The sequence below is a fragment of the Podarcis liolepis genome (genome assembly GCF_965112155.1).
Source record: "Podarcis liolepis genome assembly, chromosome: 6".
NCBI lineage: Eukaryota > Metazoa > Chordata > Lepidosauria > Squamata > Lacertidae > Podarcis > Podarcis liolepis.
The window spans coordinates 93,157,569-93,176,716 of record NC_139559.1 but is presented as its reverse complement, the minus strand read 5'-3'; the positions used below and the strand labels follow the sequence as shown (position 1 = coordinate 93,176,716).

Sequence of the window (19,148 nt, the reverse complement as noted above, 5' to 3'; positions counted from 1 at the left end):
CAGGATCTGTCCTTCCAGTGAGCACTCAGGTCTGATTTCATTAAGAATGGGGAGGTTTGATCTTCTTGCAGTCCATGGGACTCTCAAGAGTCTCCTCCAGCGCCATAATTCAAAAGCATCAATTCTTCAACTAGGCTATTAGTTTCTGGCTAATCAGGCTAAAGAAACACAGAGATGAACGCAGCTCGAAAGGCACACTTTATAATGGAGCTTTCAATTATAATAAAATAAGCTAAAGATGCTCTATTATTGGAATGATTCCTCTTAATCAGAGAGATCTCCCAACTTATGTGACTACTTGAGGGAAATGTGTTTTGTTTTTGAGTCCTGATATGTTTTGACCCCCTGAAGACAAGTCTATCTATACTTAAGGAATCCAACTTTGAAGCCTAAAGTCAAGAGTGGCAGTCAATATGACCAAAAACATCTCCTTATCAGCATAACTAAGCTGTTCAAGTTGCAGCTTAACCAATTTTGATGAAATTTATTTCAGGCAAATATTAGACCTAACATTTATCCCAAAGCTTTTGAGAAGCCTAAGTTGGAAAACTATGAAATGGCAGCCAACTGAATATTTTTTCAGGCAGCAATGCAAAATCTGTACAAAAATACATTGTGAAACTGTGTCAGTCACAGAATATTAAATGCCACATAGTTCTGCACATCTGTCCTGCTTCTAGTCAGCTTAGCTTGGGCATTTTTCTCTGCAGGAAAACCTCCTGTTTTGACTTCTTGACCACTCTTCTTGTGGTCGTTTTGTTAGGTTTTTTTTGCCTCTTTACCTACTTGTTTGTCTTGTCGTTCCCGCCCCCTTTCCTTCCTCTGTTGAAATAAATAATTATCTGGGTGCACACCCCAAAGAAATGTGCTGTGCACATGTATGAGTAGAAAGGACTGGGGGGTTTTTTATTCTTAACTCCATAACCAAGGTTCTAGTGCTAAAGCCAAAACTCCCCCTTCCCCAGACAAGCCCTCCAGAAGAAGACAGCACTGGTGCTGCAAATAGGAGTTTGGGACTGTCAGAGGGCAGAAATAAAAGTGTGTATCGTTGTGCTTGGTGTGTGTGTGTTTTATGTGTGTGGTAGGAGCCACCCCCTGCCTTAGGTGGCACAATTTGTTGTGCTGAACCTGAAGAGGAGGAGGAGATTTAGAAGCTTACTGGAGGACTATTTTAAAAAGTTGAGATTCTGCAGCTCAAATTCTGCTTTTGTTGTACCTACAAGCATGCAGATTACTCAAAACATGCACTTTTGCCTACATGTGTGGATAAATCAGCATGTGTTTTAAAGGCAGTCTGAAATCTCTTGACTCATATGGGAGTTGAGGGGAAAAGAACAAAGACAAGCACTGTGACTGCCTAAAGCACAAGGAAGAAAAAGCCTTATTCTTCTGCAAGAACAGCAAAAGCAAATCACTGTGGTTTCCACGGAGATGTGGAAACATGTTGGTTCAGATACCTCAATCTGCAGATTAATGGCTTGGAAGCAATTGCCCATCATTCTGAGTAAAAATTACACCTGGAAGTCAAAAGGTACTGGGAACATTTCTCAACACTCGTATGATTATGGTCACTTTTCAGTTTTATCCAGCACTGTTAACGCCCATCCTAAAAAGGTGGTTAATTACAAAACATAGTCTTGAACCATTGTTAAAAAATTTTCAATATCTAGCAGCTAAACCATTTTTGTTCACAGCAAAAACATATGAGGGGAGGGATCTTTTCCTACCTTGATAGGAAATGTTTTGCAACCATGATTTTTTACGCTCACAAATTTTCCTAAATCTAGGAAATGGCAATGATGATTTACAAGTTTCCCTGAGATGCTTAAGATGGTGTAGACTGCATAAATATAAATTCCATATAGGCTGCAATCCTAACCCTACTTTCCAGAGTGTGAATTCCATTGAATTAAACAGAATTACTTCTAGTATGATCTTAATTGTTAATGAGAAACAAATAATTCTTTTCTGGGGCCAACTTGCAGGTTTAATAGATTTAGAATTCATTTTATGATTCCCATTTTAAAGACATTTAACTGCATTTACTCATGTTCACCTGCTGCTACCCTCATCTCTTCCCTCCCTTAGTTTCTCTGCTGTTTAAACTTTGATCGCAAACTTCTTGGGAGTATGGACTTATTAAGCATCTGTAAAGTAACCACGGTCTTGTACAAATAGTAATTTGGGAAGAGATAAATTGTAGTACTCCGACTATACAGAAATAAATACAAGTGTTTTAAACGGTGGGCATGAAGAACTAACTTGAATTTATTGAGCCATGCTCAAGTTTAAACACAGTCCACAGTGAAATGTGTGGGGGGATTGAAAGGCAAGTGAACTATTTCCCCAGAAGCTATGATTGAGTCTTAACCTGTAGCCCCTGAATTCTGCAACGGTTTCTCCTCTGTGTCCCATAAATATACACAGCCAACCGTTCTGAGAAAAAAGATGTTGGTATTTAAAGTAGAAGAATCCAACCGACCAGCAAAGGCTCTCAAACCAGTACCTTTATGAGTGCTGTAAAGGGCTGCAAATGTCACCATAAAGAAGGTTGTGGAGTATTTGCCAGCATTAACAAGGTGGGGAAAGGCCCGCTTGGTGTCACGGTATCGGCGCAGGCACTGGACGAATCTCAACCACGCAGGAATGCACTGGACAACTGCTCGCACTCCATAGGCATAGGTGTTGCAGATCTGACCAACTGCAAAAATAAAGACAAGCTTCTAAATGCAAGGCAAAATACGTCCTGTAGTCTCCTCTTGAAATTGTCTCATTTTACCAAAGGAAAGTAGCTTTGTGGTTCAAGCAATGGCCCAACATTATTAATCGAATGCTTCTCCATTCCAGGGATATTTCATATCAATGCCTTATCACGTGAAGTCATGGCATGGAAACTTAGCAAACAAATGAAGCAAACACAACACCAACAATTCGACCACACCACCACCCTAAACTGGACCTTAAAACCTAGCTTATCAGAAGCACTTTCCTTTAAACTTTAAGTTCCTAATTAGGTGCTATAAACAAACACCATTCCCACACACCAACTAAATATGTGTGGTTGTGGTTTTTTTTGACTGCATGCCAGATGCCTATATTTGTTATGGTTTTCCACTGAGCAAATAAGCCTAAATTTGCCTGCACATGGCCGTTAATGAAGCTCCCTTCTCATTGACATACCTGGATCTGCCAGCAATGCGTCATTGGCTGCCCACTGGAGCTCAAAGCTATAGAAACAAATCATGTATTCAAGGTCCATAAGTATCACAGCCAGACTATTAAGCTGGTCGGCCAGCCAGAAATCTGCAAAGCCCACCTTGTGGAAGGGGGCAGTGAACACCCGAAACTGCAAAAGAAAAAGAAAAAGTGTCATACACATTTAGTCACCACAAAACATAGTTTTTCTATAGAAATGATCAAATTATCCAGCATAATAGGACAGATCTGTGGCAGTGTAACTATGTAAATCCTTTGTCTATTATATGTTCCTGATTGATAGAATCATTTGGCCATCATACAGTTTTTGGATAAATGCAGCTGTACAGTGTTGGCAATTGGTAATAAAATTGGTAATAACATCACATATTTTTGTAAGGTGAGTGACGTAAAAAGTGAAATATTGTTGAGTATCCTGCCTACAAATATACCAAGTGTAGGAAACGTGTTCAGCATCAAGGACCACCAATAGAAATGTTTGCTGTCAGACACTTCTTCAACCATGATGGCTGGAGGGAATTTGAACTAAATAGTAAAAACAGATTTTTCTCCATCTCAGTCCATTTCCCCCTCAAGGTCTGAAATCAGCTATGCGCCCCTCAAGCTAGACCATTTCATGCTCCATTTACCTTAGATTACAGCTCTTCCTGCCTGCTTAGTTGTAACAACAAAACGCTAAAAGGGCAACATCAAGATTATCTAGTCTTGATGCTCAGTTGGACACAACGCAAACAAGCAGGGGATACAGAATAATGCTTGCATTGTTGAAGATTCAGACATGTTCCAATCAATACCTTGTCGATTTCCTAACAAAAGACTAACACATTTGGTAAATGTGTAACCAATAAGATCATCGTCCTTTAGATCCCCGCCACATTCGAGCTAACTAGTAACAACAGTAGCACAGAACTCAACTCAGCAAGTGCAAATTTTCATGAAAAACGCCCATTTGTGTGCATGACACACTTATTGCAGACTAAGGCTGTGTACAACCTTCTTTAAACAGCAGATCTGTGTTTTACCACAGGATGTGTTTGATATCCAGATTTTGGCTTACATTAACTCAGAATTCCACATTATGACCAAACAGTGTAGCTTGAGCTTAATTTTAGCTAACGAACAAGAATAGTGACATAAACTCAAGAGTTCCCTGAATTCAAACTGTACAAGGAACTCCAGTTTAATACACACCAGGATTTGGGTACTAAAGCTTGAGCACAGGAGGGGCAAGGGAAGCGTGTGCACCCACAGCTTCATAAGCAATCATTTATGCATCTACAGACAGTCATCTGAACATGGCTTAAGTATTAATTTGCAAAGACTAAACCAGATTAGGCTGCTTTCTTTGCACAACTGCTTGGCAGTAAGAAATCACTGGAAAATTTACAAAGGAGCTTCTGAATGAGGCTCTATGGGAAGCTATTGGATATCTTTTGGTTCCGACACCTCTCGCAAATTCCCATGCCAAGAGCATCAGGAGCAAATGCCTTGTCCTATTCTACTGGAAACCGCTGTGCCCACAGCAGCTGCGAGAAGCAACAGTTGCTAAAGATCCCCCAAACCTCTAGTACACATAGAGCATAGTAACATATACAAATAAGCTGAGAAATTAATTGCCACTGTTGTTACATGACCAAGGTTCAACCCTGAAGCTTCAGAACTGTGAAAACATGATAGAACGGTTCTGTTTTTATTACCAAGGCAAGAGTCTGCAAGTGCAATTTCTTAACAGTCACTACGATGTGTGACTATAGGGCCTATTAATAATAATAATAATAATAATAATAATAATAATAATAAATTATTTATACCCCACCCATCTGGCTGGGCCTCCCCAGCCACTCTGGGCGGCTTCCATAGAAACCAAAAATACAGTAAAATATCACACGTTAAAAACTTCCCTGAACAGTTCCCTGCCTTAAGATACAAGTGCAAACAGACACTTTAAATAATTTTAAAACTATCAAAATCGCCAGCATTTTCTACTGAAGTGTTTGTACAATATTCTTCATACAAGAATCTTTAACTTCAACCTGAAACTTTGATTAGCTCATACCTGGAATTACTACTTCAGTAATGACTGCAGAACTGTTATATCACAAAAGTTTTAATTTTTACTTGCAAAAGAGAATGTTATGGTATCAGCAGTGACCGCTATTCCAAGGGTATCATGCCAACTTAACCTTTTGCTCATTTGCACATACATTTGCACACACAGTGAGACCCTCAATCATGTTTAACAAGCATTTTGTGTTGATAAGTAGGACAGGTGTCTCTTGCCACACATGAACAACAGCACTGAGTCACTGCTGTTTTTACAGCGGAAAAGCAAGGTGTCATTTTATGGGTTTTGAGCATGTCTCAGCTTACCAAGAGTTTGAGCAGCCAAAAACGGGATTTGTAGTAGAAGGTTTTGGTAGGGTTTATGAGAAACAACAACATAAATCCATACAATATAAGTGGGTTTGCCTGCATAGGAACATAGGGGTGACCATATATACATGCCAGCAGACTCAGGCACCACAATGTTCCAAGAAATCCAGCAACCTAGGCAGATGAAATAAAAACACAAACAATTCATTTGTAAAACAGCAATATATTCTCAAATCTGAACTATTTGTTCTGCACTATATTTTCATAAAGGTGAAGATTCCAGATAGTTATAATCCATAGAAAAAAACATGGTTTTTTTAAAAAAAATGTACACAACGCACTTTATCAAACTTAAGTTACCTGACTAGTTAAACTACACAAAGTGTATTATGTATAACTTTTAAAGCACATGAAATTATGTTTTGTACACATGTAAGATTTAGATATATAAATGCCTTATTTTTATTCAAATAATAATTACCAGTAGAAATATTGCTAGACATGGAGCTGCAAGATGCTGTTATGCATAGCCCCATTTTTGCCACTTGGGAAAAAAGAAAACAAACAAGTAGAACCCATAACAGAATGTTTCACTGCAAGATTCTGGCTAGCTCATTCAATTCTCCCTCTCCAATGTTTTGAATTTTCTCCAGCAGTTGGCATTCCATACCCACTGAGTATGCTCAGTCCTCACTGGGCTGTTATTAGGGGGGTTTTCAACCTTACATACAAGTCTGCTGGTATCTCCTTCATGTGTGTGAGTGGTGCCATCTTAGCGACACAAATAATGGCATTTGGAGAATCAAGTTCTCTATTAGTGTATAACCGGTAATGTATCCCTGGTGTGCACGTTAACTGAGTCTGTAGCTGAGAGGGCTGAAAAAACAAAAGTTGGCATCAAAGGCAGGAGACCCTAATCTTACTTTATGTGCATTTTCAGTTTCGTGTTTTAATATTTAAAGGAGCTATCAGTCTGCATGCAAATCAGCAAAGCATGAAGCTTCTGTATGCAACTGAGTGCTTGATTTGACCGGGAAGGAGGTGTGAGTGGGAAATTTCAGAAGCTTGACCTTTGCTGCAACCTGATAAGTATTATATGTTTTTGACTGGGAATTCAAACCAACACGGCTGATTGTCTGAGACTACAGTGTAGGGCTGGCACTCAGCACTATAAATTGAACTATACTGCAGGGGTTGTTATATTCACATTGGGCTACAACAGCAATTGATAATGCTACAGGGTTGTTAACAAAAGAAGAAACATGCTGGATCAGGCCAAGGCTAATTCAGCAACCTATTCTCGCAGCAGCCAACCTGGTCACAATGAAATTCACCACACACTACCTTGAAAAAGCATGCTTGGGATTTAAAAGCATTATCTCCTGATGCAGAAAAGAGACAATGGATTTCCTGCAGCCTCCTGCTGGATAATGTATTTTCTATTTGGATGGTAAAAGCTTTACAACTAGGGCAGTATCTGAAGAACTAAGAGTTGTCTGCATTCGTAATCAAGTTCAAGAATAATCTACCGAACTATATTCCTGACAAAGTGTCCTGTGAAAATTGACGCTAGAAAGGTAATCTGTTTTGAAGATGATATATCAGGACGATCAAAGGGGGATAACAACATCTACTGCTAATTAGGGGGCTCCAACACCCTATTGTACTACTTACCTCAAAGAGATGTTGATGGGACAAATTACTGCGAGGGTTGAGCTCAAAGATGAGGACATGATTCACTCCAGCTTGCCTCCAGCCGTATGTGTTAATCCCAAGGAGAAAGAGGAATTCTATCAGGAGAAAGCCACCTCGATAGATTCTTATGAGTGGCCACACGTTCAATGCTTTCAGAAAAATTACACCTGTCAAGGAGAAGATTCAAATCAAACATGTGCAGAATGGACCGCTCACGGGAGACAGTCAATTTTCTGCTCCCTCGCAATAAAAAAAAATACTCCTCATCTGGACTTAAAATATCAGTAAAAGGCTGTGCATGACACCACACAACCTAACCACTGATCAGAACCCACTGCCCAAATACTATGCCTAAAATTAGGACAGCAGAAATTTTGGACCCAGAAAACCCACATTCTGGGATAATTTACCTTCAACGGGCATACCTGCAGAAACTTAAGCAAGTTGAAATTAACAGCTTTTGTCACACCGGACTTACAAAAGGAGGAAGCTGCGGAGAAATTTGTACAAGGCTAAAAAGGGAGGCCATGGACAGATTTATTTTAGAAAATAAAGAGGGATCTACTCAGGTCAGTAGTTCCTGTTTTAAATACAGTCATACCTTGGGTTGAAGTAGCTTCGGGATAAGTATTTTCGGGTTGCACGCTGCGGCGACCTGGAAGTAACGGAGCGCATTACTTCCAGGTTTCGCCACTCGTGCATGCGCAGACGGTCAAAATGACGTCACGCGCATGCGCAGAAGTGGCGAATTGCGACCTGCGCATGCGCAGACACACAGACGCGGGTTGCATTCGCTTCTGGATGCAAACGGGGCTCCAGAACAGATCCAGTTCGCATCCAGAGGTACCACTGTACTATAGTTGGTGAAGATTCCCAAGCAGCCAGGGCTCAAAATGTTCTTGATAAGGTCTGCGATTGACTCACTAGGAATGAGGCATTTGCAGACAGTGTGCATCCCCAAATGCAGAACCTATACTAACACAGCAAGGCTGAATGCATTTCTGGGGCTCATGCCCCTTTCATCACAATGTACAGTGGTGCCCCGCAAGACGAATGCCTCGCAAGACGGAAAACTCGCTAGACGAAAGAGTTTTCTGTTTTGGAGGTGCTTCGCAAAACGAATTTCGTATGGGCTTGCTTCGCAAGACGACAATGTCTTGCGAGTTCCTGCAGGGGGTTTTTCCTTTCCCCCCCCCCTTTTTCTAAGCCGCTAAACCGCTTATCAGCTGATCTGATCAGCAGATAAGCCGCTAAAAGCCGCTAATAGCGCTAATCCGCTAATCCGGCAATGGGCTTGCTTCGCAAGACGAAAAAACCGCTAGACGAAGAGAATCACAGAACGGATTCTTTTCGTCTTGCGAGGCACCACTGTATATGGAAGGCAATGAACAAAGTGCAAGTGGAGCAGAGTTGACAACCAGTCAAACAAGCAATCTGCTAACTGGAGGAAAACACTTGCTTTTAAAAGGAGCTGCGTGTCCTGGCCTATGTAGGAAGCTTCATTATCCTGATTGGGTCTGCTTTTCCCGGCTTCATTTGCTCCTATGTACTGTGAACGCTTGCATATGTAAATGGGCCCCCACAGATAATCTCTTTTCCTGCACCTTCAGCCACTAATCTTTGCTTCCCCTCCTCCTTTCCCCTTCTCTTTATTGCCTTTTGAGCTTCTGTAAAACCATCTTTATATTCTTCCATTTCCCTTTAAAAAAAGAAGAAAAATGCATGAGTGAGAGGGCTTCTAATAAATTGAATTAATTTAGTGTGATTTAGATTTCTCATGGCCGGCATCAGTTGTTCCTTGAAGCACTTTAATGTTATCTCTTCAGTTGTAAAATTTAAAACAGCAGTGAGAAAAACTGTTCATCTGATTTTGAGATCTACCATGCCAAGCAGTATAAAGGATGAGTTCTTGAGAGACAAATGAACATTATTCCAGACATCAAAAGGATGAAGAGGTAAGAACTGATCAGAATGCTAAATACGAGCGTAGTAAGCATGGTAGCAATTATCAAATATTAAGTACAAAAAGAATTCAGCACACTTCAGACTCTTATAAAGAGCTTCTCTGGCACACAGTTACAAACTGCCACAATCTTTTCTAGAAAGTTGAGAAACCCTATTTTATGCCTAAATTGATTCCACACCCCCACCTCAGAAGGGCAAATGAAGAACTAAATCAAACAGAAGCTACATAAGATGATACTCTAGAGCTTTTCAACAAATTAAAAATAAATTGACAGACCTAGATGACATTTGCCCAATAATTCTGAAAGAAAGCCCCAACTGTAGACTTTCAAACAATGTTATGCGGTTATGCGAAAGTATTCTACATGTGATCAAAGGCACTATTTAAAAGTTAGTTAGCAATTCCAGAGTTGAGCCCTGGCATAGAAAAGTTGTTGAGCTTATTTCGGGTAAGCTCAAGTGAAAACCCTGCAGTCCCCAGATCCACCTTTAACTAGTAGACTGAAAGGGTTTCGGGGAAGAGGGGAATATAGCAGTATATCACCCGGAGCGACTGGTCTTTGCAATCAATGCCTGCTTTCTCACAGAAATTTTATGTGTAACTTTAAAATCATTTTTAGTATTAATGTTTGATTGTGAGGATTATGCCACCACAAGCCTCATTTGGGATACAAGCCTGTCCCCTTTCTGAACACTTAAAGTATTCTTTCAAGTTTTAACTATGCAAATTAACACAAATACACAGATGGTTCTAAATACACCCAGAACTAACAAGAGCTACATGATATGAAAAGATCAATGAGCACATGTTTCACAGGGCCACTGACAAATATGCAAAGTGAAAATAGAATTTTTTGATTACAAAATACAGAGGAACAAGTATGAAATGGGGTATTGAATATATTGGATTAAATATATTGCTTTATGCAGAATGCATAAAACACTGCAAGAGATAAAAAAACTGTTTGTTAATTATTTACATTAAAGTGCCTAAAAACCAGGAGGTACCATACAAAAAAAACTACGAGATTAGCATATTCAGTGAATCATTTAGATAGACATTTCAAGTCATGTTAAAATGGCACTGATGAAAATGTGCTACTAGGCCCAATTTGCACAAAATATGTGGAATAATGAGAATATTTTAACTTCAAGAATTTGGTGAAAAGTACTCGAAGACAAGGAATTTTCTGTGAATTTCAGAGAACAAACTAAATTATACACAAGACCCCCCGACCCCGAGACTTCTGTCTTTTGTCAATGTCTCTCCCCGATGTCCAACACAGAAAGATCCACAGAAATCTGACGTGGTTCCTAATAGTTCCTAGCAGTCCCAATAATCCTAGTAATCACAAGCACAGAAAGCTTTGCCAGAAGTTGAAGCTACATTAAATAATAAATAACATTAACTTATGGTGAAATTAATCACCACATGATTAGGTCATTCAAACTGACCCATGGATTCAGGCTGCAAGTGTAGGATGACTAACCTGAAATGATGACTGTAACATTCAACACGATGAATATTCCACAGAATAACCCGACCCTAAAGGTAGTCCATGCTGGTGCAGGCTGCAGATACAAGAGAAAGTTGGTTTAAACAAAATCATATTCTAGTCAGCTAAATTAAACTGTATTGTTGGGTTGTTGTTTTTTTAAAAAAAAAGATTGGAAAAATCCTCACGAAATCAATAGTATCTCACAATTTATAACTCTAAACTCCTCTTGGTTTGTTTTGTTTTGAAGACAGATTCCATACTGTCAACTGAGTGAGAGATGAGGGGTCAATAAACACACACTCATTTGTTCAATCACTACTTATTGTTCTCTGACATAAAACAGCATATGGACACATCCACACAAGTGTACGAAGCTCTGATTGGTGCTGAGCAGGCAGCATGTTTTATCTTTATAATGAAATGTCAGGCAACCGATGGTAGACTCCAGAAGATGAAACAAGGTGGCTCCCCAGAACTAAGCACCTACCTTGCTGGGAGGCAGGTGTGCCAACTCAAGGGGGAAGAAGTGTATTTCGCCCCCTCAATATTTGTTTGAAGGGCTCCTCCCCAATACTGAGGGGGACTGGTATAATGTTGTGGAAGGCTGAACCAGCCTGCGCGGTGTTGAGAGACGCCATGGGGACTGGCGCGCCTGGCATGAGGCCACACAGCCCTGTGCAGTGTCTCCCGGTGCTGCAGGGACCAGCGCAGACTAGCAGAAAGCTACATTGGCCTGTGCAGTGTTGGAAGACGGGCGTGATGGGAGCCGACACCCCCCAATCTTGGGGTGCCACTGCTGGGAGGGGGTGACCGGTCACTACAGCGCTGCCAGGGGCAGTTCCCATGTCACTGGAGAGCCCACTGCAGAACAGCTGGGGGGAAATGTTGGTGGAGCTCTGGGCAAGACATTAACCCCTAGGGACCCAGCCTTTGCCCAAGTATGCCAGGTACTGACACCAGCCCAAATGAGCCTTCTGTTTGTGTCTTAGAATGAGTGACGTGTCTAATTAAGAGACAGCTCCATCAAGGCCTCTGGTACGCTTCATGCTGGTGGGAGTTCTCGAGCTCTTTGCTTTAACTTGTGAGCTTGCATGAAAATAAGCAGCAAGAATGCAAAACAAAATCCGCCCTTGAAACTGGAGAGCACACGAAGGTCAGATAAAAAGCTTCCAGGCTTTAAAACCACATGCAACTTTCTCTTGATTTGGGGACACTTTTTGTCCTCTCCCGGTCCTCTGAAGCCAAAATCAGAAATACAGAAGTGGAAATGGAAGAATTTGTCCATGCCAGTTCTTATAACTGCATATGCTCAATTCGCCCTGTCACACCAAAAAGCTAAAATGCAGTTGTTGTTAACAACAACAACAACAACAATAATAATAATAATATATTACTTATACCCTGCCCATCTGGCTGGGCCTTCCCCAGCCACTCTTAAATCCAGCTAATTTTTCATCACCTGTGCAGCTCCCAGTGGTGGAACACGTAACCGCTTCATAGCTTTCTGTCGGTCTCCATCTTCCAATTCGTTAGTCACCACTGTCTAAAGAGCCAAATAAATAAATAATCAATCATGCCTCAGTTCAAGACCTGTTCATTCAAAGATGTTTGGCAGAAGGAAAAAACGTTCAATAACTCAGTTGCTATCAACGATCACAACAGCAGAACGTATTTAAAGGTACAAGTTCTTCGGTTTATTCAGATATACCACATTGTTGCCATAAGCTGGTGTTAGGGATTGATTAGCTGCTTGTGCGTAAAACGTGCTCCCTCAGAGTTTGTGCGACCCCACAAACCTCCGTGTGTGACGGAGCTCCTCAGACATGTCTGCTCTAGTCACTAGTAGAGTCCGACAGTGGCTGTCTGCGGAAGCGTTTCCAGCAAAGGAGCTCCTTAACGGAAACGCGTCTCCTGGACTCACGGCGTGACAGTTTCCGGCGAGGTGTGGGTCTCCCTATGGGAGACTCAGATACCTCCCCACTGTTCTCGCTGGAAGCGTCCCTGAGCCCTCCCTCCTGCTCGCATTCCCTCAGAGATCCACTCCTCCCCCTGCTGGTCCCTGCTTCAGCTGTTGAGTCTCTTTCTTCCTCCCTGAGCCCCTCCACCACCTGATGCTCCGATGGCAGTTCCCTGACATCCGGTTAGCAGCATTTCGAGAAGATAGAAACGCTAGCGAATACCCGAGCGAATTTTGTCTAAGGACAGGCGAAACAAACAGGCCAACGTACTCTACCTCTGTTTCAGAGATGAGCTGGTTGATTTTTTTGCAAGTATAAAACGGTGCCACTTCAACGTGTGCGACTCTCCAATCTGCACCTCGGGGAGTCTCCAGGATCTTGTCATGTTTCTTGAGGATTTTACGGAATCCTGTGAAGTTTAGGTTCTAAAGATACAGAAAAACCCACCACATTATTTTCTTTCAATCTTTACAACATTAACTTTGATTTGAGATCAGAGAACAGGAAAAGTGAATAAATCTTCTTGGGGGGGGGGAGCATTTAAATGCCATAGTTTGTACAGACTGAAGCCTGGCAAAAAATAACAAATGCAGTTAAATTAAATATTCTGCCCTGTTGTAGGAAGCAAGTCTTTTCATTTACTGACATCAAAAGGAGTCTACACTCAGTAACAGAATGAAATTAAAGACCATCCTAATATTTCCAGATAATAAGCTAGGCAGAAATTGTGAAGGAGTGCCTAATTCAGATTAAATGACACATCTCTGCTACTGAAGCCTTTAGCGTTTATTTTGCTAATTCTTAAGAAATCAGCTTTAAAAGAAATATCCATTAATGCCCATTGGGGTTGTCTTCATAAGCAAAACACTGCATCATGCACATCATGTTTTAAAATTAAGAGTAATCTTTGTCTATGACCTATATTTGGTTGCCTATTAAAATCCGATTGGTAAATTAGAATAATCAAGTTTGGCTGAAGGCCAAACCCTGTTCTCCAGAAACCCTTTAATCCAGAAGGGGTGGGTGGCCTTGGTTACCATGGGCTGTTCAACATATTAAATGGAAAACAAACCAGGGTTTGCAAACAAGCATTTACTCCCATGCTCACCAAAGAGTGTACCTGTATCATATGTCAAAGGACCACAGTGCAGAGGTAGAGCATCTGCTCTGCATGAAGAACCTTTGAGGGGAAAACCCTGGAACCTCCAACTAAATAAACTAACGTGTCTAGATAAACTACATGTCTTCTGGAATGCTTGTGTTTCACAGTTTTGTTTTTGGGTGTACATCTTAATATCTTCAACATACACCCCAAAATAAGTAAAGAGTCTCAAATGGCTCTTAATGGGAAAGCCACTCCAAATTTCAGGCACCCAGATATCCAGAGCATGGGCATTTCTAGAAACTAGAAGGTAGCTATGGCTTTTGCCCTCTTTGCTGTCTGCTGCCAAATATATCAAGACTGTTCACTGAAGATTTCTTTACTTGGATTGGGGCTGAAAATTATAAACACCAGAGACTAAAAATAAGAATGCATAGTGACATGTAATCTGCATAGCTATTCAATGCTTAATTAAACCTGAACCAGCTGTTTTTGTTCAATTTAGGGGGGGGGGAGCATTGTTTACAAATTCAGTCTTCCACGTCAAAGGACATTTAGAACAGCTGGCATTGAGAAAAAGCAAATACTAAGGATATGTATATCTTGTTTAGTTCATGCTCAGTAGTACCTCTAGTGGAGCACACGTTATGTTACTTCTGGGGTACTATGTCAACCTTTGGTCTCCACCCTACACTCAGCTGTGGCTTCTAGAAACTGTCAGCATATGGCAGCAGTCACATCCTAGGAAACTGCTTCAACTGGCCAACTAAACCAGGTGAAGTTTTTCGATGGGTCTCAAACACTCAGTGAGTTATGGACTTGCCCTGCATGCAAAGACAGACTCCAGTGGATTGAGCGAGGGAGACCAATAATGGGTCCAACAGTCAAGAAGGCAGTTTCTGAACATGCTGTGGAGGGAGGTGAGTGGGGCTTGTCCACGTGGAAAGGTAGCCCATCTAGGAGAAGGAAAACTCTGATCCGAAACATCTGCTGCCTTGCAGGGTATCTTTGGAAGAAGGAAAGGCTAAGGAGTAAAACCGACACCAATCTGGAGTGGAGTCCCTAAGATGGTTGCATGGAGTCTTGTATGCCTCCTTCCGGCAACTCCTGCAGCTAAGCTGGTGCCAGTGAAACCCAGAGTGGGGTCTTGTCATCTGGGCAGTCCAGGATCTCCATACACACTGCCCAAGCTTGTGCCCTGAGGAAGTCACTTTATTGCTGCTAACACAGCAGTTTGACTTCACCCTGAAGTGCACCCCATTATCTCTCAAGACAGACAGATGCCAACAAGTTCGTGTTCTTGTAGTATCTGGGACTGAGCTGAACTGCTAAAAGGCACAAAGATGCACCACTACAGAGCTTTTATGCTATGGCATATTTCTCTCTCCAACCTCTTTCTGTGTGGATATGTATATATACTCTGTTGTATAAAAGTTTCTTTTTAACCATGTATCCATAGATTGGTAATAATTATGCTGAAAAAATGATTCCATTTAATGCAGCCACACAAATTCAAGACCAAATTTGAAAGCAAACAAAGAACAGCAGAATACCGTGCCTATGGGAGAGGTTATAAGATTTCAGCTCAGCTGAAATGGTTTCCAATTTAATTATGCCTGGAGTGATTTAATATTGGAGCTTCGTAGTATGGAAAGGAAGGAAGAGGACAGGGATATGGGAACAGGAAGCCAATGCATTAATGATCTATATTACTGCCAATGAGAAACCTTAATTACTTTCTCTTGAAGGAACCCAGCATTTCCCTCCCTTGGGGCAGTTGTGACTTGTTTCATAAAACTAAAATGGAAAATGGAAGCAAAATCATGGTTTTGGCCATAGATTTCTCTGTGACAAGTAATTTTTCTTGATGTGGGAGTAATTATAGCTTTTTTACATGTCACAAGAATCTGAAGCTATTGTAAAGCCTATAGTGAAGCTATTGTTAAATCATCATTCGTATTTGAATTCTTGCAAGTGTCTTTTTACTCCAAATGCACTCCAACTGAAATAAAGAGTTCAACACAGAGAACATCAATCTTAAACATTTCAGAAAGAGGAGAAATGAGAGCAGACTGAGGTGGTTCTGGGAGCAGTCACAGGGCTGTTTATATAGCACCAAACCATGGTTTGGCATGCTATCTAAGTGACCCAATTCTAAAAAGCTATTTGGTAGCCCAGGTGTTGCCCTCCAGATTATCCCTGACCATTGGCCAAACTGGCTGGGGAGTGGGAGTTCAATCATATCAAGAGGGCACCACATTGACTATCCCTGTGTTTCAGTGTCAGTAACAAATTTTGCTGTCTACTATCCACATTTAGATTATAAGCCACAAGGCAGGACCCCGTTTTCATCTTATTTTGTACAGTCAAAGTGACAATAATAGCACTATATGTGTATTTTAGCTAGTTCAACAGTCTTTCCAATGTCCTCTGTTCCTAATAGACATCCATAAACCTACAGTGGCCAACTGCTAGTGCCCCCAACCCTCTGGCAAAAAGAGTGCCCAGTGGCACATATCCCCTGAGTCTCTTAAATGCCCCAGAGAAAATACAGCACATGATGACATAAGGTCATTTTAAGGGAACTGTACAGAGCAAATATGGCTGCCCCCATTGTTTTCCAGGGACATTTTGAGGTTCTGCTTTTAAAGTGCATGGCACAAAACAAAGACAGATCACCCAGCTACCTCACCTAATAGTAAGTAGTCCCCCCTCCACACACAACATTCATCCCCCTCCCAGTCCCTGAAAGGTTGATTTAATGCTTGGTGTACAATTCTCAGCCACTTACATGAAGCTACGCTGGTGGAGGAAGTGAATTAGATAAGGGTTGTCAATTCTCAATAGCTCCCTCCCACTTATCCTTTATTTTAAGAAACAAAGTACTCTAATATCTTGTTCTAGTCTTAGGAAGGAGCCGATGGAACAGGTCACTATCACAGCACCAAGGACAGCTCCTAGTGATAAACTTGCTCCAACAAGAGTGGAATGTGAACTGAGGCCTTGTGAGCTCTGCCTCCAGTCCATCTCTCCTCCTTTTTCAGAACTAGAGTCTGGCCTGAAGACAGGCGATTTTCTTGCACTCTATGACATCTCACCTAGTGCACTCCCTGCACCATTGGACTAAAAAAGGTAGCATGGCAGATGCTTGGAAGGCACCCATAAGGATCCTGGCTTTGGTTCTATGGGCCCTGATGCTGTGGTAGCTGGGTCAGTAAGCTTCTGCCTGCCAGCCTTGGGTTCAGTGGTCCTCTGATCACCAGCATCCAGTTCAGAGCCAGGAAATGTCTGGCTCCTTAGCAGTTGACAATGTAGCCTCAAACTCTGTCCTGATTAACAGGGCCATGAAAATCAGTTGAAGTCTGGGACATGGTTGAGCGCTTGCTTTTCTCTCTATGCAATGGCTTCTACCCCAGTAATATATTGGAGTGAATGCCATTATTTCTTCCACATTCCTGAAGGGCTGTCATTGATTCTTAAGGGAAAAGTAAATCACTGTGCTTGAAGACAATGCTGTAGTGGATATAAAATGTGCGTATCCCAACTTTGGTGCTATAGCCCAGCCTTTCTCAACTTGTGGGTCCCCAGATGTTGTTGAACTACAACTCCCATCACCCCTAGCTAGCAAGGCCAGAGCTCAGGGATGATGGGAGTTGTAGTCCAACAACATCTGGGGACCCACAGGTTGAGAATCGCTATAGACACTAATAATGGGGACCCCATGGGGGAATAATGCCTATCTGCCATCTTGTGAAAGCAATCCCAGGCTTGCAAGGAACAGAGCAGCTCATTTTTCATGCTCCCCACCAATACCAATGCAAATGTGCCACCCACTGTTCCTTCTCAGACTGCATTGAATTTGTAAGAGGAGAAGACAGGACCAACAAGACAAGCCCAGCACTGAAGTGCAACCCCTCATGCTGCATGGGTTATTACTGCTTGAGTAACAACATGCCTTGGAGATATTGCAGGTTCGGTTCCATACCGCTGCAGTAAAGTGAATTTTGAGTTACGCAATTTTTATTGTTTCCAATTGCATACAGAAGTTATGTTTGCACTATACCGTAGTCTATTAAGCCAGCCCCCCACCCCTGGTTGCAGGGATGGGAGGGGGAAAACTCAGCTCCAGGCCTAGCCAGCTCCACTTCCATGGCCAGACGAGGGGTAGCGGTGGTGGGGACCTTTTCCCCTAGAAGCAGACTGGCTGCCTGCAGCTGCACCCACATCCTCAACAGGAGCAGTATCTCTGAAGCACAGTAAAATAAGGTATGACTGTTTTTCCTCAAATAAGTGCCCCCCTCAATAATGAGCTGACTACACACCTAACAGGAGAAGGGGGAACTTGGCTGAGGTATGTGGCACAGAAAAGAACCTAGGTTATCTCAATCACCCTGTTTTCAAAAAACACAAATGAGCACCCAGTTTCCGATTTCCCATGCAAAATCATAAGGCCAATGCCATAGTTCCATTTCTCTAGACTGAGATTCAAACCTTTGTACCATTTCCCTTTTAAGTGTTCTCTCTCTGAACTATTGGACTGCTCACAGGGACCTTGTTATGCTAAGTTATATTCTTCCTTGTCCAACTGGCTTCCTTCCCTCTTCCTTGCACAATGTTTGCTCCAGTCACAAAGACAATACCAAATGTGCTGTACTGCAACAATGCCTGTGTTGACGCTTTGGTGCCGCAGAAGAACTAACTGTTCTACTGGGGTGGGGCGGGGTTGTCATCTCTCTTTCTTCATGCAAGTCTCCTACCCACTAGGCTATGAAGTAGGCTGACTGCTGTGTTTAGAATGAAAATCCTTCCTTTCCTGCCTGACCAAGGCTTTTGTTAATGTCCATGGCCAAAAATGTTCTGCCCAGATGGCTGCTGGCAGCATTTTGTGTGGCAGGGATTCAAATCCACACCCGAGAGGAGCCCTTGAGATTGTGACTACAGGTGTCAAAGTCACAGTCCACCTGCTTATTGGGCTACAGAATGCCTGTGATTGGGAAATGCAGTGGGCTTCTCTTGGCAACATATAGGAGGGGGATTGACGGCACAACTCTGTGATACAGGACACGCTTTGAATGCAGATGGAAAATCCCACATCTCCAATTAAAAAGTACAGGCATAAATTCATCTGCCTGAGCCCTTGGAAAGTTTCTCCAACCTAACTAACTGAGCTAGCTGTATCAGCAGTTTGACACAGTGGTCTGGTTCACATGCCACAATAAACCAAAGTTAAAAACTCTAAAGCTCCTGTTGCACTGTCCCTAGCTCCTGCTGTTGTCACACCAAGGACAAAACAAGCTAGATTTTGGCTTGCTGTGCCATCTGAAAGGGTTCAGACAACAT

The 19,148-nt window shown here is 42.0% G+C and overlaps 1 protein-coding gene across 1 annotated transcript in view; it reads right to left on the bottom strand.

Annotated features, from left to right (window-relative positions):
- Positions 1-19,148, bottom strand: part of XPR1 (xenotropic and polytropic retrovirus receptor 1) — a 103,332-nt gene that overhangs the window by 29,927 nt on the left and 54,257 nt on the right. The window contains exons 5-11 of the mRNA XM_083507130.1: positions 12,982-13,131; positions 12,208-12,291; positions 10,740-10,821; positions 7,264-7,451; positions 5,587-5,763; positions 3,181-3,346; positions 2,507-2,701 (exon numbers count right to left, since the gene is read on the bottom strand). Coding sequence (XP_083363256.1) covers positions 2,507-2,701; positions 3,181-3,346; positions 5,587-5,763; positions 7,264-7,451; positions 10,740-10,821; positions 12,208-12,291; positions 12,982-13,131 — 1,042 coding nt within the window. The remainder of the gene's footprint in view (positions 1-2,506; positions 2,702-3,180; positions 3,347-5,586; positions 5,764-7,263; positions 7,452-10,739; positions 10,822-12,207; positions 12,292-12,981; positions 13,132-19,148) is intronic.